Source organism: Sabethes cyaneus, chromosome 3 (genome assembly GCF_943734655.1).
Source record: "Sabethes cyaneus chromosome 3, idSabCyanKW18_F2, whole genome shotgun sequence".
Classification (NCBI taxonomy): Eukaryota; Metazoa; Arthropoda; class Insecta; order Diptera; family Culicidae; genus Sabethes; species Sabethes cyaneus.
Window position 1 is genome coordinate 35,628,249 of NC_071355.1, and position 24,133 is coordinate 35,652,381.

The following is a 24,133-nucleotide window of genomic DNA, read 5'->3' on the forward strand; positions in this document are numbered from 1 at the left end:
GTATTCAGCAATGTTATGTATTTTTACTATTTGTACAACTTTGTGAAACAAGAAAAAGTCATACAATAACTACAAAAACAGCTAAAATAGAAAAACGGATATTAACGATTTTTCATTTACGAAAAATAGGGGTTTTCTATCTTTGGTAAAGAGATATAAGGTTAATGTTTACAGAAAAATTTCTTGTAATAATATGCTGTAAAACTTTGCAGAACACATCGATGTGTTATATTGAAACTGAAGAAAAATAAATTTTTTATTGCACTTTTTTGAGGATTAATCAAAATTTGAATTCCGCTGGACGATAGAACTTTTAATTTTAAGCAACTCTCCCGAAGGTTCCATAAACCTAAACCCAAGTTTTCCCGCTCGAAGCTAATGCACACCAAAAAAGGTTCTGGACCGAATTGCTATGCCCGGTTCATTGATTCGGTTGACCAATTGAGGGTTAAAATTTAATTTTTAGTAGAATTCGCAGTATTGCAAGGTTTTAAGTCTTGAATTTTGCAGAAAATTTAAAAAAAAATTTCCGATTTTGTCAGTTTCCCCATTTAGTTAGCCCAAAATTCAACATGGGGCTGACAAAATCGGAACATTACTGTATATGGTAGTGGAATTTACTATTACGTAGATTTCAACGTATACTAAAATTGGGCCGGGAAAAACCTATGACCAATTCGTCTTACAGTTGAGCAGACGCGAGGGGCCTGGCCCCTTACGATTGAGGAGGAACAAAAATAGAGACCATCCAATCTAAGGGTAGTTTGATTGCAAAAATACTTGGGTACCAACCGAGAGAGTGTGGATTTCATTCCCACCTGCCATTGAACGATGCAATATAGTTTTGGCCTCATATCGAAATTTCTCAGTTTCATTCGGTTTATCATTCTTCTCTCCAAACGCTCCTTCACTTTACAAAAAAACAAGAATAGTTTGACGACTACCGCCAGCAATATAAACTAGCTATAATTGACCTGAAATTGTTCATTTTACGCTGGGGGAGGATGTGGTATCCTAGTATTTATATCATATTGGAACATTTCTTCGAAGAAAAGGTCACAGATCTGGTATAATTTTCTCTTGGAAAAGTCCGAACGATACGTTTTGATGGGCGACGAAACGCACGTTAAATTGAACACAAGTACTACCAATAACCCTCCCCCCCTCTCACCTCTCACCCCAAACCCTCCATTCAAAAATTCTTCATTACTTTCCCCTACCGTCCCTTAATCAATTGTAGAACCATCGTTTCAAAAAATATTAATAGAGTAGGGCGGGGCATAAGTGCGATGTTTGAAGTTGTCATCAATTTTCCCTTTAACTATAAACCATCTGCGGTAATAGTGTTTTACAAAATAAATTCTTCTTTCTTCTGATCAAGTGCAGATTCGCACTTTTACTCCACTAGCGGGGCAAAAGTTCGAATACCGCGGGACAAAAGTTCAAAGCTAAAATCCATGAAATTAGCCCAGTAGTAGTTAACAAAACCATATTATCTTTAATCTGCGTTATGTTTAGGTAAGGAATATTCTCAATTAGCACCTTCTCTATTTTGCGCTGGTGCATTGCAGCCTCCGTTAGATCGAAACTTTTCCAAACGTTTGTTTTTTGTTTCATCAGTGGAAACATATTGTTTTTCTTAGGCCAACATCTGTAGAGCACACAGTTCTATGTAGAGCACACAGTTGTATATAATTAGCTATACATTTTTGCCTCGTCCATGAATCGCACTTTTGCCCCGTCTGTGAATCGAACTTTTACCCCGCTAGGCGCTTGATGGGGTTAGATTAAATTACGGAAAAGCGAAATATATTTTGTAAATTATTTTCGCCGTATTTTCAAAACAGATATGTGAGTGATGTAAAACGCTGCTACAAATTTTCAACAAGTAATATCCTCCTGTTGATATCGTATTTGCCGTATAACGAAAAATTACATCAAAACCGCCCTAAAATAACATTTGCCCATAACTCAGCAACTATGCTTCGTAAGCAACCAAAATTTACATTAGATTCAAGCTGTCAAAGTAGTCACCCATCCATGCTAATGCAGAAAATTTACTCGGAATCTGCACCGATAAATCATAGAATCGCACTTTTACCCGCATCGCACTTTTACCCCTCCTTACTCTATATGCTTCACCGCATTTCAAGGCCAGAACAAAAAACATGAGGTTTGGTCTAGATCTTAGCATGGCAAGCTATATTTGCTCGTGTGGATTGAAAAGTTCTTCCTATTTCACAACGGCCATGATCAACGAATGGTTAGAACTACAAGAAGGGGTACTATCCAAGACGATTTCTGCCTATCTACCGAAGTACACAACTACGCCGTCGTTTTGGCCGGACATAGCATCTGCTCACTATGCTGTTGCGACTTTGACATTACTCAGAACTGAAGAAGTGGATTTTGTTCAAAAATGCCGAGAAGTTAATTCTAATGAAAGGAGACATTCAATAAAATGTGGTCTGCGGCAGTACGAAAAGTTTCAGTAAACGTTGTGCAAAACCTTATAAATTTCGTCAGAAAATTTGGAGCAGAAATAAGTAAACCTTGTATGTCACTTGACTCTATCATAACTTACAATAATTTTAATATATACAACCCATACTAATGAATTTGTTCGAAAATAAACAGCAATAAATAGCAAGAATTTTTGTTGGAGGGTCCAAGTCAAATGATGTTGCAAACAAGCTAGGAGTGTCATCTACAACCGTGCATAGAGTTGGAAAAAGAATCAGACGGGCGACTTTTGGGAAGGTAGTAATTCCAAACCGCTACGATAAACAAAACAAGAAACTCAAAACACAATCCCGGAAGCTGTACGCAACGATACTGGAGAAATTCGATGATAGATGATGAAAACTACGTAAACGCAGACTGCTAGTAGCTTCCTGGGTAGGAGTTTTATACGGCAACAGGACGAGGAAAGGCAGCAGAAATTATCAAGCATATGAAACTGTTAAAGTTCGCTTAATAATTTCAGCCATACTAGCCTTGCACTTCCATGGCTACAACTTCACATTAAATGTACTAAAGTCACTTTTTACGCTTCAAAGAATATGATCCGTGTTAAATACAGCTGTATAAAAAACTACGTAACCCACAAAGTCTTCGTCTGAGTCTTCGAGAAAATTTGATAAAAAGTAGTGCATCAATATTTGTTATAACAAACTGTTCGAAATGTAGTGTAAAGACAACTCTAAGGAATATCGATTTCTACCAATCGCAAAATTATGGACCGAACCAATAAAAATTTTGTCCATTTCAACCATTCCCTCTGACCAACAGTGCCCAGCGGAACTGCGCCAACTGAGACACATTTCTTCCTCATTCGAACAAATCGAACTAGATCTTGATAAAAGCTGAAAGCTAAAGGAAAATTGGCTAGACCATGTTGCGAGCAGGTTGTACAGGCCTTCTCGATACAGGCTTCCACCGCATAATCCCGTGTCGTCCGTTCACCGATAACCGATTGAAAGACGTATTCGAATGTTTTAGGTAGCCTCTGTTTCCCTGTGCAATGGTCATGTTTTATTTAGATGAAAAATCTAGCTTTGATTGGTGCCGGCCTTGTACCGTGAAGCTCAGCTACCTTTCAATGCCAAACAGACAGACACTCCACTCCACTTCACTCTACGACGGGACGGCCGGCATGGGTAAATCTAAATCAAATGTATGTAATTGGTTCGCCCGCCCCCTCCGCGAAGCTCCGGTAACAGACCCATTGAAAAATCCACAGATCGAACGCGTAACGGATGTACTGGTCCGGCAAAACCATTCACTAATTAAGATAAAAAGTTGAATTGCACTAATGCAGCAAAACCCTAAAGTGCACCCATTCAAAGTCGATCAACTCATTCGACCCGGGTGGAAGTAAAGTAAGTTATCAAAACAAACTTTGCGCAGTGGGAAATTTATTGCGTACTTAAAAGTATGCATTTTGCATAAATTAACCGCCCAGTAGCTGACGTTCGTTTCAGAGGCTGGTACTCCTTGTAATCGATGATCTACTTGTTCTGTTTTTATTAGATCCACTTTGAATGACACATGATTGGTGTGTGATTGTATAATTGTGAGGACACAATTTAACTGCTTACGCCTACTTGTATCGGAAAACCAGACCGATCAATGTTTCACAATCGTAATCAAGAGATAGATTAAACTGGATCGTAAAATGAACCAACATACCTGTCGTGCTGCCGTGGGCCGTTCCAGTCCCCCCTGGGGGCAAACCCGTCGGTGAAATCAGCGTCGTCGGCGGTCCTTCTCCAACTTTCTGCGGGAACGTACCTAACCTATCCACCACACTGTTATCACTGTTATCGATCACATGGTGCTGGTTTGCACTGCCGTGGTGCACAAAGCTCACTATCAACGTCACTATTATCAGCAGCACTCCTCCGACGACGGTGTAAATCCAGCACTTGGGCGAAGACCAGCGGGTCGTCATTGTGTGGCAAGAGGAGAAACAGGTGATGCACCACGGGCGGAAGCCGCCAATCGTGCGAACAACGGGATGACCGCCGGTATCGTCGTCGTCGTCGTTGTCGTTGTCGTCGTCGTCCTGTCTACCACCACCAGCAATAGCGGCACCCTGGCCTCGGCCACTGCCAGGGTCTTCGATCTCGAAGCTCGAACGGAGGATGATGTGGACCCGCGCACCGGCGCAGTTTCACAGCCCCGGATTCACGTGTGTCAATGCATCAAGCGGCTGTTGCGAACTGAGGCCCCGAACTGTCCTCGTCGTCCAAGAAACACCCACGCGATCGTCTGAAACGAGAGGAAAAACAGCGGAAAAATCACTAAAAACTGACATTGAAATTTTAAATTTATTCATCTCTCTTCGGTGCTGCGCTTGCTTAGATTATGGACTTTGGTTTGGGCCGCGTTTGGACCGGAACGATCGCCCCTATTGAAACATCAAAATATTGCGAACCAGCCGTCCCCGACAAGGACAGGAACACGGTGAAACGCAGAAACAAGCGGTCGGTGTTTGGCCACTTGAAGCGGCGGCTGTCATACTCAATCGGATCGGATTCGATGAGGGAAAAAACAGCCAATGGTCAGTGACGTATTCTAAACAACGAAAGTAAAGTTGGAAATAGAACTCTCAGCAGCGTGCCCAGCGTGTCAACCCGAAACGGAATTGACATTTGCGGGAGAGTTTCTTGAAAAATTGTGTCCCAGTCCCAGACATGTTAGAGGCGGAACAACGCAATGTGATTATGTACGACAAACATGTGCAGAAGACGCGAGAGCCGACCGTGATTAATCGCTCACGATGCGTTAATAATGTCATGCTTATTGGAGCCAATTTTTCTAAGACCCGCTGCCAGCTGGTTTCAGATGGGTTTTATTGCAGTTGTTAGCCATTATAATAGGATAATGATGGTATTTATGTTATGTTAATTAGAATGATATAAATGAATATTCCAGATGAATTGCCTTGTGTTGTAAGAAAAGAAAAACAGCTTTTTTCAAAACTAGTTGATTTGATTGATGTGTAAAATAGGGAATGATCATCATCGTCGCAAACCATAAGGGAAAATTATTTAGACAAAAATTTCTCGGTAGTGATCGGTTTCCCTAGAAGAAAAAAAAAAACATAAAACACAACAGAGCATATAATTTTTCGCCACAAGTACGTGCAAATCTTCTTCTAAACCTATCATGACCGCACAATCGAACCGCTGGTTCAAGGTTTTTCCATCAATCACTTCCGACGCACTCTCGAACGGTTCAAACCAGCATAGGAGAGGCAAAAAAAAAACAACAAAAAACAAATAAATTCATCTCCAGTCCCATCAAAACCTTCCATCAGACGGGTAATATTATAGTACGAACACACAAAACACGCAGCTTTGGCCTTGCCGGTCATCGATGATTTTTTGCAAAAGCTCTTTTGGGGAAAGGAACACCGCGCCATCAGCAACAGCGAGCGACTGTCTGGCGGAATTGATAGTGTATAAACATCACAGGTCTGCGGCCACTGCCATTTGTGCCGGGTATATTTAGAATACGCACCCGCACCCGTGCGATGAGTAGCCAGCCAGCCAGCCAGCCAGAAGTAAATTAGTGAAACTAACTAAAAAAGATTTCACCCAAATTAGACGCTGCGCCAGATATATACACACTTTCTAAATTACACCGAAGCCGGGAAGACCAAGCGAATTCTAACGTCCCCCGCGCCGCCGTCAAACAGGCCCTCGGATACAGACGGAACCGGCGGTGGTGATCTGTTCGGTCGGCTGCTTTTCCAATCCAAACCAAATAAATGCCGTAAGCCGTAACCGTGCGCGCGCCCTGCCTCGGCAATAAAAATGATTCGGATTTTTTCGCGCCATCCAAACTGATACTAATGTTTCACCCGGTATTTACGGTAAAAGAACACTTACATGATTTTCCGAATTCCACCTAAATTGTAGCCAGTTCAGTGGTTCTCGCGGGATCTTAATTGTTATGGAGTATTTATGTAGAACATCACAGAGAGCAGCAACAACGATTGGAACAGAAGTGTGCCCCTGTTGGATGGACGTGCAGCGCAGCGTACGTCACGGATACGCACGCCACCGCCGGATCAGGCCAGGTGTTCACGGCGGCGGCGGTGGCATCCGACAGGTCGTACTGGATTCGGCAGAGCTACGCGATTACTCACCACCGCGCGGCGCGTGGAGTAATTCTAATTACAAGCATGTTTATACATAGGTTGCAATCGATAGTATATTTCTGCATACCGATCTTCCACGTGCAAAATGGTTAAAAAAAATTTTTCTTCACACCAGATACCTGCGGTTTGCAAAAAAAGGACTAAATTTACTTAACTCAAGGTTACGGTGGCTAAATTTGGATCTACCCGCGCGTAAGAGTTGGATAATGGGGTGCAATCGTTCGTTACGTAATACATACGTGGGTTTTTTACTCTTTTCGCTGGCTGGAATGCTGATTTTAACATTTGCGCCAAATTTACGTCCCTTAGAAACAGATGCGATTTTTCTAGCACATTTTTGCACAGGACGCTAGGTATTTTAAGTATATTTATGTCAAGGTTTTATTATATTTTTGAAAGCAGAAGTAATAACAGGATATACAAATTGAAAACGAAGCAACTTTTTATTTTATATCTATTATCTATTACTCTATTTTGATCGATTTGCTTTCGAATTACTTCTTCAGCATCTAGGAGCAATTTCACTCGAAATCTTGCTAAAATAGGCGCAATCTGATATGAACCAATCCGATCTGGATTATACTTTGCCTACACTTTTACATGAGTCTACCTGTAAATAGCGGACTGGTTGGAAGGTCTCATATGCTCAATTTATAAAAAGGGCCATCCACTCGAATGCAGCAATTATCGAGGTATTACTCTCCTCAATTCTGCATACAAAATTCTCTCCCGCATCCCCGCATCTCAGACTGAGGCCGTTGCAGGAAACCTTTGTTGGCGAATACCAGTGCGGTTCCTCCACGACGGACCAAATGTTCACCTTGCAGACTGATCATTTGTTTACAGACTTCGAGGCGGCGTACGATTCAGTTAAACGAAACGAGCTGTGGCAGATTGTGCTTGAACATGTTTTTCCAACAAAACTGATTAGGCTGATACGTGCTACCCTTGATGGTTCAAAATCAAGCGTCAGGATAGCGGGTGAGAGTTCGGACTCGTTTGTGACGTTAGATGGTTTGAAGCAAGGTGACGGACTATCGTACTTGCTGTTCAACATTGCATTGGAAGATGCTATTCGAAGGGCCGGCGTGCAGAGAAGCGGTACCATCATCATGAAATCTCATATGCTCCTAGGGTTCGCGGACGACATCGATATCATCGGTGTTAACCGTAGAGCTATGGAAGAAGCGTACACGCATCTTAAAGAGGAAGCTGCGAGGATAGGGCTTATCATAAATTCTACCAAAACAAAGTATATGGTGGCTGGTAGAGAGCGTGGTAGCCCTTCGGGTGTTGGAACTGCAGTGGTGATAGATGGAGATACTTTTAAAGTGGTCAGCAAACTTGTTTACCTTGGTACGTTAGTGACATGTGACAGCGATGTGAGCCGTGAAGTAAAAAGGCGGATAGCGGCTGCCAACAGGGCCTTCTACGGATTACGTAGCCAGCTGAGGTCCCGTAGCCTACTACTCCGTACAAAACTCGCGCTCTATAAGACACTAATTCTCCCGGTGGTACTCTACGGCCACGAAGCGTGGACGTTGAAAGAGAGTGACCGACGGGCTCTTGGCGTTTTCGAGCGTAAGATCCTGCGATCTATTCTTGGCGGCATATTAGACGAAGGAGTGTGGCGCAGGCGCATGAATCATGAAATATACCAAGTGTACAAAGATGCGGATATTGTGAAGCGACTAAAATACGGCAGGCTACAATGGGCTGGCCATGTAGCAAAGATGCCGGATGAGAGATCCGCGAAAACAATATTTAGCAGAGAACCCGACAGAGGTCGACGACTTCGAGGCAGACCCCGTACCCATTGGATGAGCGCTGTTGACGAGGATGCTAGAACAGCGGGTGTTAGGGGCGACTGAAGAGTGGCAGTTCAAGACCGAGTACTGTGGAGACGGCTCCTGAATTCGGCATGGATTCGATAAGCGGATTGTCGCCGAAAAAGTAAAGTACTTCAGTACCTGTAAATAATACGGATTTAGCAAAAATCTGGTAAAAACCTGAGAGAGAGAAGCCAGCTAGATGACAGATTAGTTGTTTTCCTTTTCTTCTTCTTCTTCTTCTTCTTATTTTTGATTCACAAAATTTAAATAGAACCATTTACATCAAGTCAACATGCTCGGGTTTGTGAGGGGTTTGAAATTTTATCGCAAATAAATCTTTCCTCTGTTTTTCTCATTCAAGCTAGCCCGGTTTTACAGTGACAAAAACAATCCCGGCAGGTCTCAGGTTCAAACTATTCAAAATGCCCTTAAAGTGTACAAACCCAAATTTTCGCTAGAAAATTTAACCAATTAAATTATTTTCTGCGATAAATATCTGACTTTTAAATTATTGCTACCAATTTTTTGGTAGAAAAACTACTCAAAATCTGAGTTTATAAACTTTAAGAGCATTTTGAGTAGTTTTTATCAAGTTTTAGCTAAATTTAACCAATTTACAGGTAAACTCATTGATTTTATTATCAGTGAATTTTATAAGTATATTTTCGACACTCTACCATCGTTAATTTAATAGCGAAAATTATTGATCAACGTAAAAATGGCATCACTCCAAATATACACCCGTTTCCTTGGTAACGTACAACAACGACAGTCGCGGATTCGGAATTGCAATCGAAACGAAGTAAAGTTTTTCCTATCAATTCAAGTGAACAGTTTGGGCAAATTCATTATATTATGTTACCAAATAATTGTTTGGGTGGTAAATTAAAGTTTTCTGTGTGTCAAGTTAAGTTTCGCGAGTGATGTAACGACTGGAACGACCGACAAAAATTAATGAAAAATCGACGACCAAGAAGTGAAAAAAAGTGATAAATTTTAATTGGGCAGAAATTTCAGTATTTAGTCTTTAGTGTACTTTATGCCCCCCAAAAAGTAATAGAACCTATAGAATGCAATGATTAGTGCTGAGAGTTGCAAGATCTTATAACGGCTAGCAGGTTAATTGAACTGATTTTATTTTTTTGTGATGGCTTCCCGAGACTATGGGAGCATGTTGGTACACTTAGGAAGGGAAGGGAAGGGTGATATTCGGTGCCATATTGACTGCCATTAATGAACTCTGACGACCTTGTCGTTAAAATATTTGATAATGGCAGCAATATTTGCGTTAGATTGGCTTTACGGTGACCAAACACAAATCATTCATGCCCCTTCATATATGTTGTAAATTGTGTTGTTGTGTATTTTTTTCCATGTTGGGTATTTTTATCACTGCGACCATTTGTTTGATCTATTGTGATATATTCCCCGTTTTATTATAGCTATGTTGTCAAGATGACGCAACACTATCAGAAGTGATTGTCATTGTTTGACTAATAGCATATGTCCAGCCCGGCGATGCACTTCGGATGAAGTGCACTACGGCGCTGGGAGTTGTTCTCCAAATATCAGAGGGTTCTAACAGCCCTCTTTCGAAGAACCTTAATCTTTTATTGAGAATTGCCGGACATCGGCATAACAGGTGTTCCGAGTCTTCTTTTTCTATGCCGCAGAAGCGACATATATCATCATGAAGTTTTCCCATTAGCTTCAGATGATAGCGGCTCGGACAATGTCCTGTTATAAGACCAGTATAAATGCTTAGATCTTTCTTCGAAAGCTCCAGTATTTTGCGAGTAATTGAAACGTTTGGAGAGATGAAACGTTTCGACTGCCTAGCATTGAAAGTGTTATTCCAATTTGATTCCACTTTCGTACATTCCCATGCTTTTAGCTCCATTTTTAAAGCAGAAGCAGATAAGCAACAGAAGGGCTCAGGTCCTACAAATTGATGAGATGATCCGAGTCTTGCTAGTGCATCAGCTCTTTTATTTCCATCAATTCCACAGTGACCTGGGACCCAGTACAAGTTGACTTGGTTACGACGAGACAATTTTTGGAGTGATTGAATACATTCCCAGACAAGTTTTGATGTGCATGTCGCCGACTTTAGAGCGTTTAGAGCTGCTTGGTTGTCGGACATGATGCATATATTTGAATGTTTATAGTTCCTGCGCAAGCACACAGTCGTACATTCTAGAATTGCTTGTATTTCAGCTTGGAATACAGTTGTTGTGTAAATTGTGTGTTTATTTATTATTTATTTTTTAACTTTTTGTTATTGGGTCCTTCAACGAGTGGTTGGTTCGCCCCAAAAATTGTGTGTTGTGTTGTAAATTGACATCCAAAATTCTATTCAAATACTTCTTGTCAGTATTCAGATGCAAATAAGCATTGTTAGCAGTAAAACAAGATTAGCAGTAAAGTAGCAATATATTTCGCCAAACTAGTCTTTAAGTAGCAGTTAAGGTGACTTAAATGCTTATTTACTTGCATTCGAATTGTATTAGTGATGCTTATTGTTGGCCTGGATCTTTCGTAATAAATTTCGCAATAAATAAAAAATGTTTATCAACTAGTTATTGGTTCAGGTATCGAACGTTATATTACGATTAGCGATGAACACGAACGAAGCTGTAATGCATGTGAGAGTACTGTTACTGCGCTATGTAAATTTATTGTCGCGCAAAATTAGGTTGTTTCAAAGTAACGACATCTATCATATTCTACAGGGAAATTTTGATAGTTTCAAGCATACTCTCCCGCATGGCGCATGATGAAACATTATAGCCCCAACTTCTGTTCTTTATTATCAGGCACTAAAGGCGGTGTCCTGTTGAAGAGTAACATCGCCAAAGTTTTATCAAAATCGATCAAGCGATTATAACGTTATTTTTGGAACAAGAAAAAGTGAGAAAAAAATGTGTGCACTCATTTAAAAAATCCGAACACTTCTCACCGGGTGAGCCGTAAACAGCTCTGAATCGCATCGTATTCCAAGTGATCGCAATGTTCAAGAAGCATCGGAGTATTATGTTTGTTTTGTGCAAAAAATAATCCCACGTTCTGGACTACACGTGGAGCAAATTCGGGAGCCACCGAACCGGAATGACGAGCAAAACATGGTGGCCAAAACTCACGCAAGCAAGCTATACAGGATGTGGTTCACAAAACCATTTTGCATCGTAATTAGGGTTGTCGGTATTGGGCCCTTTTGGCGAAAGCGGTATTTCGGTAGCAAAGCCTAGGTGCTACATTCCGTTATCGAAACTTGACCTTCTGGTTTTTATACGACAGACTTCGCAGCCAGCTGTTAGAGTGCAGGACAATTGCAGGGCCAGTTGCCACGAACCTATTGACTCTAACAGTCTCTCCCAGTCGAGATTCGAACATACGACGACTGGTCAGCACCATACATCGAGGCTAACTGGGAGGCTGCCGCTATTTCGATATTGATGTAGAACATACCGATAATACCGGTATTGGCAAATTATTCGGAATCAATCGAAATGTTTTTCAGTAAATGTATTCGTCTTTCAAACTTTAGCTTTAGTTCCCAACAAAATCGAAGTCGTAGTCCAGGAATCTCTTCAGTATTAGCACCAAGTTGTTTTTCTAGGAGTTTTACAATCTTCTATCAAACTTAGTTCATCTTCGATACCGGAACAGAAATATTTTCGGATCAATGTTTTAAAGGAATTAGAAAAACCGTCGTATTAGAAAATACCGAAAATACCGGTTTTTGTCTTTCCAAAACCGGTATTATAATACACGAAAATTGGTCGGTATTACCGGTGTCGTTTACCGGTACTAACGGTAAGACAGGTTAGACTGGTTAAACCATCCAACATTTTGATTCAGGATGCCAAAAAATGCCAAAGGTTTTGTTTGTTTTGTTAAAAATACAATGACACGTTCTAGACTATCACGCACGTGAAGTTCGGAAGGCACCGACCCGGAGTGACAAATAAAACATGGCTCGAAGAAGCTATACAAGAAGTGGCTGACAAAAGCTTTCTACATCGTGACGGATAGCGAAACCTACATACAGGCCGATACCAGAACTATGTCAGGATAGGAATATTATGTTGCCGCCTCTAAATTTGCAGTTCTCGAGAATGTGTGAAAGAAGAAGTTGTCGAAGCTCGAAGTTCGTTAATAAAAATTTTGTCTTGCAAACGAATTGTAGATCAGAGACCATGAACAGTCAAATTTGCAAAGACGAATGCATCCAAAAACGATTTTTGCCCTTCTGCCCTGACATATCTGTCTGGTGCAGGGTTTAAAAAGGGATCGTAAGTTGAATGTGACTACCGTGAATGCGATACTTTCCGCATTCAACTTTCGCTTTTTGAACGATCATTTGACTGTTTTTTGAATCCAGTCAATCTGCCGCGTGCGCTGCTGCGGTCTTACAATTCATGTGACCTCTCCGCAAAAGCAAACAGACGTACTCCCGCTTTGCGCGATCATATGAAGAATCTGAACTGCAAACTGACTGGAAGCATAAGATGACGTATTTTTTCGTTTCTCTTTTTGTCTCCAAATCCGCTGCTCACAGTAATAATTTGTCACCCGGACGTCGGTCCGATGCAAGCAAAATATTCGTTTGTATTGGACGGAGTCCGACCAACTTCTTCCATACTTATGTAGTGGTTGTTTTTTTTGTAGTAGGTTGAATATATGATAGCGCCACATAGTGCGGTTGCTTTTCGTTAGGTGGTGACTGCCAGTCATTTGACTGTTTTGCAATCATTCGCGGCTCCAAACGGTAAAGGCAACTTGATCTAAACGAAAATGTCAAAAAGGCATAGAACGCATTCGTTCTACTGCGTTTAATCGGCGTTTGACTGAGCAAACTGCCAGTTGTGCTATGCATAGCGTTCGTATTCCACCACTAAACGGACGGTGTGAACTTGAATGTACGTTGATGTGACTGCGGTAGAAAAAAAAGGATCGGTCGAAGCCCTAGCCTGGTGTCGACCTTGATGTAGGTTTCATCATTCATCACAATGCAGAACGGGTTCGTGAGCCACATCCTGCAAAGATTCCTTGCGCGAGTTTTCGCCTTCCTCATTTCTTCAGCTGTTTTCACTACTTTGAAACGTTTCAGAAGATTCTGCTTCATAATAGCCCAGTATTTCTCGATTGGTCGCAACTCCGGTTTATTTGGGGGGTTAAAATCTAGCATATTAGCCTCCTCTGTTCCTTGAATTGAAACGTTACTAGAGCTTCCTTACCATGTCTGCATAGATCTGTCGGGGGTTCGGTCCTTGCTGGCGACTCTGTTTCAACTTCAACTGTCCAATTTCTCACCAGATTTCCTAGAGATCGGGAGTTGGGACGCTTCGTAGTAAAATCAAATGGAATATTATCTTTATTACTCATACGAAATTTGTCGAAGTAAAAGTACCTCTAGAGTGTGTCATCTTTGGTTGTACGCGTTGCTGAGAAGAACATAATAAAATTATAATTAATGATAAAGTGTGGAAAGTCCACAAAGATTAGCTTAACGGTTCCTTGTGACCCGATGAATGCAGTTAATTTTCGGTCCCTTTCAAACTTGTTACGTTCAGTACAATCGAGACCTTTCGCTAAGATGTTTTTTAGATTGATCACTTCCAATAAATCTGGTATCTTTCAACCAGTAACAAAGGACAAGTTTTAGGCTGGCAGCTTTTATCTGTTGCAGTGGGTTGAACCAGGCTTGATAATTCTGGTATTAAAATTTAAATACGCCCATTAATACCGACGAAAGTCGCTAATCGATCAAACCATCAATCTTCCCTAAGCGCATCGGATTGCCGACCGCATCGCAAACCCTAATGAAGTGCAGTAAAATCCGCTGTGCGGACCTCCAACTTTGTTAGTTTAACAAAAATTTATCAAACAACACATTAGGGACGCCGAATAGCCACTCGATCCCCGTTAGTGTCCAATTTTACGACTTCCGAATCATTCCGAGCTGTAGGCGAATGCCACAATCGAAAGCTAACGCAAACTTATCGTTCCATCGCGTTCGGTATCGTCTGGTCCGGTCTGTCTGACCAACTCTGCTACGTGGGATCCACCTTTTGCGGAACGGCACAAAGACCCGCAGCTCATAAATCTTCATCAACAAATAAACTTCATCCAGGCGTGGATGCCCGCTGCCGGCCCGTCGTCCGCCGCTGCTGGGCCCTTGTTGACCCGTTGAAAGGAGATCCCAAATAATCGTCGAAACGAAACGCAACCATGCATCCGAAGGCCACTTTCATCACACGCCGGTGTAAATGGTAGCACTTCGTGAAGAGCAGAAAATCACCATCGTAAACAAGCCAAAACAGCAATAATTCAACCCCTGGAAGGCTCATTTTTATAAAGTGTCTTGGAGTGCTGAATTGCATAACCGTGGCCGTGGTTCAAGTCAACCGACCGGTGACAAATGTCCATAAGCTGTACCGATAAGAATCAATAGCTCATCGGTTAGTGGACTCTCAGAGACTCCGCCGACTCATGGTTTGCATATTTATAACGAAAGGGACTGATGGGTTATGGTAGGATGCCCTTTAGATCTCATCGAAGCATAATTTCGAAATGTCATGTTAATAGCTCTGCATATGCTTCCCCGCATAAGCAAAGTTTTCGGTTGATTGGAGACGGTTTGGAAATTGGTTAAATTGTGCCCCTTTCCAGTTTAGAAGTGAATTGTAAACGGCGAGCAATTGCTATTTGGCCAAAGCTTGAAACACTGTGTATCGCATTAATTCCCGCTGTCGCAGCAATGATCAAACATTGGTCGAGCCCACAAATCATCGCGGTAATCAATAACGCTGTTGGCAGCCCCCAGGGCTAGTACAAGTGTGGAAAAAATCACAACATTACACCACGCTTTCCACCACACCACACCATCGCCATCGTCGCGGTCGTTGTCAGGTGCTTACCAGCTGATCGGTCCCCATGGGGCACAACCGAACAGTTGTACCCAATTATCCGCGACTAATTCGGTAACCCTAGGCTGTCGCAATGAACATGCAAAAAATAAAAAATAAATTTAGCGTGGGTTGACCCGGCTCCGTAACCGAATTGATTCTCACTTTCGATCGTTTCACTCTCGTTTGGCTAAGTAGGGAACCAGTTCGTGAAAACGAAAACAAAATAATCCTGGGGCACGACAAACCAGGGACCCCTGGTAATAAAATCGATAAATTTATTCATGTATTTAATGCAGCGAGTAGCGCGTTGATTGCCTTTTGCTGAGGCAACTTTGTGGCGTGTGTGGTTCGAAAGCCACAGGTACAGGATGAGTTTTGCGTGGATCCAGACGACGAGTCGTCGTCGTCGTCGTCGTCTGAGGTGGTTGTTATGCGTACAGCACGGTTTCGAGAGAGGTTGGGCAGACCTACCACAACAATTAACAAGAAAACGAACGACAACTACGCGACAGACGATCATGTGGGAAGGATCGCTTCACCCCCGTGTGTACCGGGTGTCGCTAGGTATCCAGTCGAAGTGCCTGGGGGAAAAATCGTATAAAATTTGCCCTGGGGAATAATGCCTGCGCATTTCATCCATTAAGTATGTCTTTCCTTTTGTCATAGTACCTCCTTCAAGTTGATAAAACATTAGTGAAAAACACTGTTTTCCAGCTAACGCTCACATTTTCTAAAAAAAACTTATAAAAATGTTTTTGTTACATAATTAATTAAGAACTATTTGTAACAAATAGTAAATTTTACACTGAATTTATTTTTGTTTCATTCAAAACCTACGAGTCGCTTGAAATGAATAACTTTTCGATTTGAATATTTCGACAACTGATTCTAGAGTAAACAAACCTCTAATCTAATCTTTAATATCAGCGTAGCATCTTACGTTTAGCATCTTACGAGTTTACGATTACTTAAATCTGTCTTTTTTTCTTGTCAATAGCCGGACCATTTATTGATTTATTGATTTATGGCCTTACTGTTCTGGTGATTTATTACATCACTGATTCGTTGATTTATTGACTAACGGATCAATTCTAGTCCAGACATTATTGGTAGCGGCAAGAATCGTGTTATACCACAAAGTCGTTAATTTGTTTTTTCTTTATCGGGGCTATGAGCGCTTAATTTAGCGATGTCTTCAAAGTAGCTTTCGGTTTTAGTGACCACAAGATAATATATAGAAAAACTAATATAATTTTGTTCAAATAAAAAAATGAGCTTTGTTTTTTCCCAGAGCGCGTTTTATCTCATTTAAAAATCCTTGAGATGCCAACGATAATTACCAGGAGAACTTAATGAATGGTGATGAAGATTGAAATCTTAATATGCATAGGAGAATGTTACCCAATTCAATGTAAAGTTATTGGCATTTTCCTTAGTGCAGAAATTCGATCCATGTCGTTTCATTTGTTAGGAAAACTGTACCATGAATCAATGTTAGCGACTTTTACTTTCTATTTTACAATTATTTTGTTACATAACTTGCAGAAAAATCTCTCTCTTGTGATGTAACGACCTAAAATAAAAATCTTTGATCAACGCCGCCTGCAAAGTGCTCATTTCATTTCATAGGGCAGTCTACATCAAATTTACATACTATTACAAATCTACGAAAAATATCGGGAGTACAACGTGTCCACGCAACGTACTTTCGTGGATTTCAGGCAGCATATGATACAGTCGAACGAAACTATGACCGATAATGTACGAGAACGGTTTTCCGGACAAACGGGCGTGGCTCTGACTGATCAAAACCACCCTGGAGCGAGCGATGTGCTACATGCGTATTTCTGGAGCGCTGTTGAGTCCTTCTGAACTGCACAGAGAATCTGGCTTACGAAAAACATACGTGCACTCGTCGTATTGGAAAAAAGGTGTTACGAACTATCTTTGGTGGAGTACAAATGGAAAGCAGAGAGTGACACAAGTTTGCCCGCACATGGAAAATGGAGCACCCGACCTTTCAGAAACTGCTTCGGTCTGAAAAAACGCAATAATCGTAGAATAACGAATTAATACTTATCGCAAAAATACCGTCCGATTAGGTTGAAAGCTTCGGACTTTCGAATGCAATTGGATTCAAAATCACTGGACAAATTAGAGTTGTAATTGGGCTTGAAACCGGACAAGCAATTGAACTTGTCATTGAACATTAAATTAGGCTTGAATTTGGACTAATTTGAACTTGAAGTTTTGCTTCAAACTGGACATGGACACGAAATTAGACATAGTTTTACTTATTAGAATTGACATTTTTCGTCTTATTCTATCACACGTTTTTATCTTAATTCTGTACCGTTTTTTCTCTTTTCCAGTCTCATTTTTCCACTTTTAATTCCATTTTTTCTCCTTTTCTGTGCCATTTTTTTAATTTTTGCTTTCACTTTCCTACCGTTTTTCCTCTGTTACCCTCGTCTTCCTTTTCTCTGTCCCATATTTTCTGTTTCATTGTTCCGACTTTCGTAGTTTTCTGTCCCATTTCTTCTTGTTTTCAGTCCTGTTTTTCCTCATGTATTTCACCCATATTTTGTTATTTTCTTTGGCGTATTCCGTCTTTTCTCTTCTTTATTTTCCCTACCAGTTTTCGTCTTTGATACATCTTTTTTTCCTTTCTCTCATTTTTGTTTCTTTCTGCTCGCTATTTCTTCTTTCTCTGTTCTTTTTTTCTTCATTTCCTGTCCCGTTTTCACCCTTTTTCTGAGTCCTGATATCCGTTTTTCGCCTCTTTTCTTCCGTTATTCCATGTTTTAGACCCCTTTTCCTGTCTCGTCATTTGATGGCCTGTTTCTTTTTTGACGTAGGACTACGTCTCAAAGGAAGGTAGCTGATACAGGGGGTAATTCCAAAAAATCAAAAAAATGCGTGCGTCACAAAAATATGATACGCTAACGAACGCGAATTTTGAACGCTAGTAACTATGCTAATTATGACTGGATTTTGATGGTTTGAATACCACTCGATTCATAATAGATGTAACAATTATGTAGTTTTTATTGCAATTGTTATTTTTAATCACTTCCGAAAAGCTTCAAGGTAAAATTTCTCCATATATTGTCCATGTGATTGCCTTGCTTCACAGGCAGGGACGACAGTTTAACACACCATCTGTTTAGTGTGGTTTCCTATAACAAAAAAGTAATAAAACCCTTCCATCTCAACAGGTCGAACATTCTTTACGACGTTTGACCTATACGACCTATACAAATTTGAAGTCTGTGTTTGAGAAGTACGCCAGAGTGCAAAACCACCCCTGCTCTTCAACCGATGTTATCATTTAAACATTAAACCTAGTCCAATTCGATGTCCTGAAAGTAAATAATTTTGATAAAGTGTAAGACCACCCCTTTTCTTCAACAGTTTTTATCTTTAACATTAAATCTAGTCCAATTTGATGTCCTAAAAGTGAAACGTGATAGAAAAGTCAGCAGTCAACCTTTCGTTTGCATTGCATCTATAGAGTAAGGAGGGGTAAAAGTGCGATGGGAGTAAAAATGCGATTCAATGATTTATCAGTACAGATTCCGAGTGCAGAATTGAATACATTGGCATGGGTGGGCGACTACTTTGTCAGCTTGAATCTAATTTTAACTTTGGTTGCTTACGAAGCATAGTTGCTGAGTTAGGTGCAAATGTTATTTTAGGGCGGTTTTGATGTAATTTTTCGTTATACGACAAATACGATATCAACAGGAGGATATTACTTGTTGAAAATTTGTAGCAGCGTTTCACATCACTCACATATCTGTTTTTAAAATACGGTGAAAAGAATTTACAAAATATATTTCGCTTTTCGTAAGTTAATCTAACCCCGTCAAGAGCCTAGCGGGGTAAAAGTTCGATTCACGGACGGGGCAAAAGTGCGACTCATGGACGAGGCAAAAACGTATAGCTAATTATATACAGCTTTTGGCACTATATTACAGATACTAGAAATAGAAGAAAACTGTGTGCTCTACAGATGTCGGCCGAAGGAAAACAATGTTTTTCCGCTGATGAAACAAAAAACAAACGTTTGGAAACGTTTCGATCTAACGGAGGCTGCAATACACCAGCGCAAAATAGAAAAGGTGCATATTGAGAATATTCCTTACCGAAACATAACGCAAATTGAAGATAATATGGTTTTGTTAGCTACTGTTGTGCTAATTTCATGGATTCGAGCTTCGCACTTTTGCTCCGCTAGTGGGGTAAAAGTGCGAATCCGCACTTGATCAGAAGAAAGAAGAATGTGTTTTGCAAAACACTATTACCGCAAATGATTTATAGTTGAATGTGAAGACATTGAGTTACTGCATCACTATAAAATATATAATGTTGTTGTCCTTCTTTATATCACACGAAAATGGATGAGAACTTCAAACATCGCACTTATACCCCACCCTACTCTAATCAATTATTTGATTTACTGTCCTTGAAACGCTGTGATATCTTATAAGTAGATGCCGTCCTTTGGTTTAATTTACTCTCATAAGAATACCGGACCCAGCCAGCAATTTTATATCTTATCTTATCTTATCTTATCTCACACTAACGCAGCCAATACTTGAAGGCATCCTGGAAAATGCCGATTGCTTAAATCGGTCATTTTTTTTGTCAACGGCCAGGCCAACTGCGCAGCATGTACCGCAGAGAGAATTCCAAAGAATTAAGTGGAATTAAAAAATGATACTTAATTCCATTCAACTCATTGAAATCAAGGGGAAGGAAGAAAGCGTGGACCTCCCGTACCAAACGCTTCCCTTGAAGATATTGATTAATTTACAGATTACAAATTGTAGTCGTTGGGAGTATCTTTGCTAATAAAGGTTAAGTGATACTCCGGACCCTCGGGGATGAACTTATGGCATTAACCTTCTGTCTGTACAAAAAAATACTTACGTTGTCTGTACATTGGGGTCAATTTGACCCCAAAATTCAAACGGCTATATCTCAGCGAAAAATAGACGGATTTCCGAATTTTTAGATGTTTCAGAAAGGTAATCCAATGGACTAAATGATAAAATTATGAATGTCGACTTGGCAGGGGGGACCTTTTACAAGGAGGGGTTTAAGTAAATAAAAGTCGGAAAAATCGGATTTTTTCAAATTTGTGACGTTTATATCACCAAACCCTTACCTTCTAGAACAATGCTTTCTTCTACAAAAATATGCGCGAACACGAGATCTTCAAAGTTACTTGTGACATTTTACAGGATTTGCTCGCTAGATGGCGTTTGTCCGGAAAAATCGATATTTTTTGGTCGTAAATTTTTTGGGTTCTACTCGTGTAAATCGTTCTTGTTCACGCTAAAGTTGATTATTTAGACAAGATACGAAGTAAACATAGTCCGGTGGTAGATAAAAACTTGGTGAACGGCTCAGAATTCACCCGCCAGGTGGTGTAAGTGTACCATTTTATTAATATTGTTCGAGGTTAAACAAGATAGATGACATGCAAGTTTCTTGTTTTCGGCAAGATTGGTCTTGACCAAACTCGTGACTTTAGTCATGACCTTGAAATGCGGTCAGGCATATATTAATATTCATTTTGAAACGATGATTCTACAATTGATGAAGGGACGGTAAGGGAAAGTAATGAAGAAGGATTTTTTCGGGAATGAAGAGGAAGGGGGGGGGTAATAGGTAGCTATGGTTAACAAGTTGTCGTTGTGACTCCTATCTTTTGTCCAATGCTGGAAGGTGCATGGGTCGAACCAAGCTGTAATCAGAGATTATTAGAGAGACGACTGAATTTTGTACCAAAATTTTCAGAATAGAGTGGTCTCGACTATTTGAACAATTATGCCGTCGACAAAAAAAAATTATATCTAGTCAGTATTCTAACCTGCTGTAAAAAATAAAAACAAATGAAGCCCCGATGCCACCTAGTGGACAAATTCTGAACCACACTATAGGTTTTATTTGTCATAAGATCATTCAAATTTTCAAATTTTCCGAGAGCAAGAACGACTTACACGAGCAGAATTCATAAAGTTATGACAAAAAAAGTTGATTTTCTCGCATAAACGCCACCTAGCGAGCAAATCCTGTAAAATGCTGCAAGCAACTTTGAAGATCTCGTGTACGCGCATATTTTTGTAGAAGCAACCATCGCTCTAGGTGGTAAGGATTTCGTGATATAAACGACACAAATCTGAAAAAATCCGATTTTTCCGATTTTTCTTTACTAGAACCCCTCCTTGTAAAAGGTCCCCCCTGCTAAGTCAACATTCATAATTTTATCATTTATTCCATTGAATTACCTTTCTAAAACATCTAAAAAATCAGAAATCGGTCAAGTTGTCGCTGAGATATAGCAATTTGAATTTTGGGGTCAAATTGACCCCAATGTACAGACAACGTAAGTTTTTTAATAAACTTGTCGCAAAACGTAAGTTTTCGAAATTTTTTGTTCAAATAACTTCTATAATAAAAGAGCTCCGGTAGATACACCTAGTAACGAAAGAAGTAGATTAATTCATTGAAAAACAAAAAAGTTATAGCTTCTCAAAGTGGCCTGGGGTCAAATTGACCCCAGTGTACAGACAAAGGGTTAACCATAGTCTGGCTGCAATAGGCCAAGGTTATAGCGCCTTTTTTTCGCTCTCTGAAAATTGAAAAGTTCCGTCTACCTGGCATCATTTTAATTACTTAGTAAAAGAATAAAATTTAGAAATAATAAAATATATGAATGCAGGAAAATCAAATAGATAAACGAGTGAAGTTATGAAACGACCTCACCGGCATTTGTTTCTTCGGCCATTCCATTAAATCCCGCCACTGAACAGCATTTTTGATTAAACTTGAAACAGTTTAAAGTCCTATTCGAAAGCTAGGTTTTGGGTGCCTCCGGGGCAGAACTTCATAAACCGCAAAAGTCACTACCATATGCACAAGCGTAAATTCGGACCGCTTCCAGTAACAGTTGCCTCCAGTAATTCCGTCTGCATCCAAACATGTAACTTGTTTGTCACTATCTTCAAGGCATATGCTAATTCTATATCTGCTGCCGCTGGCCGAAAAACTAATCTGTTTGATTATTTTAACAACTAATCTGCTTGATTATTTCCAACTTCCCAATTCGTACGGAACCGATAATTCCGGACCCAGCCAGCAATTTTATATGTATAAAAAGTTAAAATCAGCATTACAGCATATATACATGCTAACAAATCGTATTTGATGCTCAAAATTGGTCTGGGGCCCCTAATCTGACAGCCACGGTGGGCCCTTCAGCTACCAATCCACCCTCGACCAACCCCGGTGTAGACTCGTATACGAACAGGGAAAAAGGCATGAGGATTAGCCTTGCCAGCGTCTGTCCCCATGTTAGGACCGGCTCTTGAGGGCTACGCTTCAGATTAGGAGCGGCCGACAATAGAGTCTGATTCGGAGCAAGCGGCTGAATTAAGAAACTAAAGCCCAATGTGAGACTGGGTACGGCGCCGATCCTAGACGACGAGACTAGGATAACGAATGGAAACTCGGTACTTGGAACAGCAGATCGCTGAATTTCGAAGGCTCGAACAACTTGAACTCCGCAAATTGGGCTTCGTAGCTCTGCGGCAAATCTGTCACAAAAGTGAGAAAGTTTGGAGATCCGCGGCCGGAAGGTGTTGGTCAGAATGCAGGATCGCGTGATAGATTGGAAGGCGATCAACGAGAGAATGTGTCTATTGAGGATAGACACGGCGAAGGCGAGGCGCACGAATGTAGACCCAGCGATGAGCAGGAAGCGTTTTGCGCGAGGTTGGAGGCAATGTGCGATAGCTGTTCGTCACGAGACATCAAAATCGTCATCTGGGATATGAAAGCCCAGGTATAGATCGGTGACAGAACCCCATAGCCTGCACATCAATACGAACGATACCGGCCAACGATGTATAAGGTTCGCAGCTTCCTGTGGCCTGGTGATCCGAAGCACCTTTTTTTCCACGCAAAGATATCCACAAAACCATTTGCAGATCTGAGGAGTAAAAAGCGCCAAAAGGTGGTCAGAGACCGTTAAGAACTAAAACGATTGTTTCGAAATAATGACCCGGTCAAGTTTTACAAGAAAGTGAACCAAACTCGTAAGGGCTACACACCAAAACCTGACATGTGTAGAGACTAAGGAAGGAATCCAAGCACAATCGAGTGCGAGATGATCTACAGGTGGAAACAGTTCTTCGATGAACACCTCTATGGACCTCGATAGAAGATCGTAACGTCCCAGCACGTGATCTCGAAGAATTCAAACGAGAAATCGGGTTGCTAAAGACCGCCGGTAAGGACCGCCTACCAGCAGAGCTTTATAAACGTGGCCGAGAAATGCCGGAACGGATCTGAGCTACTTGTATGGCTCGGGAGGAGAAGAAGCTACGGGAGAAATAGATTGAGGGAGTGGTTTTTCCTATCTACAAACAGGGTGGTCGGCTTAACGCGGCCTGTAAACGCCGCCTACAAGGCCTCTCTCAGATCCTGTATCTCTTGCCGGTTGTCAACGATAGCACAAGGATTCGTAGGAAATTATCGGGCAAGTTTCATAGGGGCTCGCGCCGCTATGAACCAAATCTTTACACCACGACAGATCTAGCAGAAATATCGGGAATACAACTTGCCCACGCATCACGTCTTTTTCATTTACACCAAAGCAGCATATGAGGCAGTAGACCGAGACTAGCTATGACTGATTATGCACG

At 40.9% G+C, this 24,133-nt stretch overlaps 1 protein-coding gene across 7 annotated transcripts in view; it reads right to left on the bottom strand.

Annotated features, from left to right (window-relative positions):
* The window catches only part of LOC128741210 (A disintegrin and metalloproteinase with thrombospondin motifs 1), a 540,214-nt gene that overhangs the window by 362,100 nt on the left and 153,981 nt on the right, over positions 1-24,133 (bottom strand). For all 7 annotated transcript variants that reach the window (XR_008412203.1, XM_053836850.1, XM_053836847.1 and 4 more), the window contains one exon: positions 4,192-4,773. Coding sequence is in view for 6 of the 7 variants with exons in the window: in XM_053836850.1 (XP_053692825.1) it covers positions 4,192-4,453 (262 nt within the window). In the remaining variant the exon portion in view is untranslated. The remainder of the gene's footprint in view (positions 1-4,191; positions 4,774-24,133) is intronic.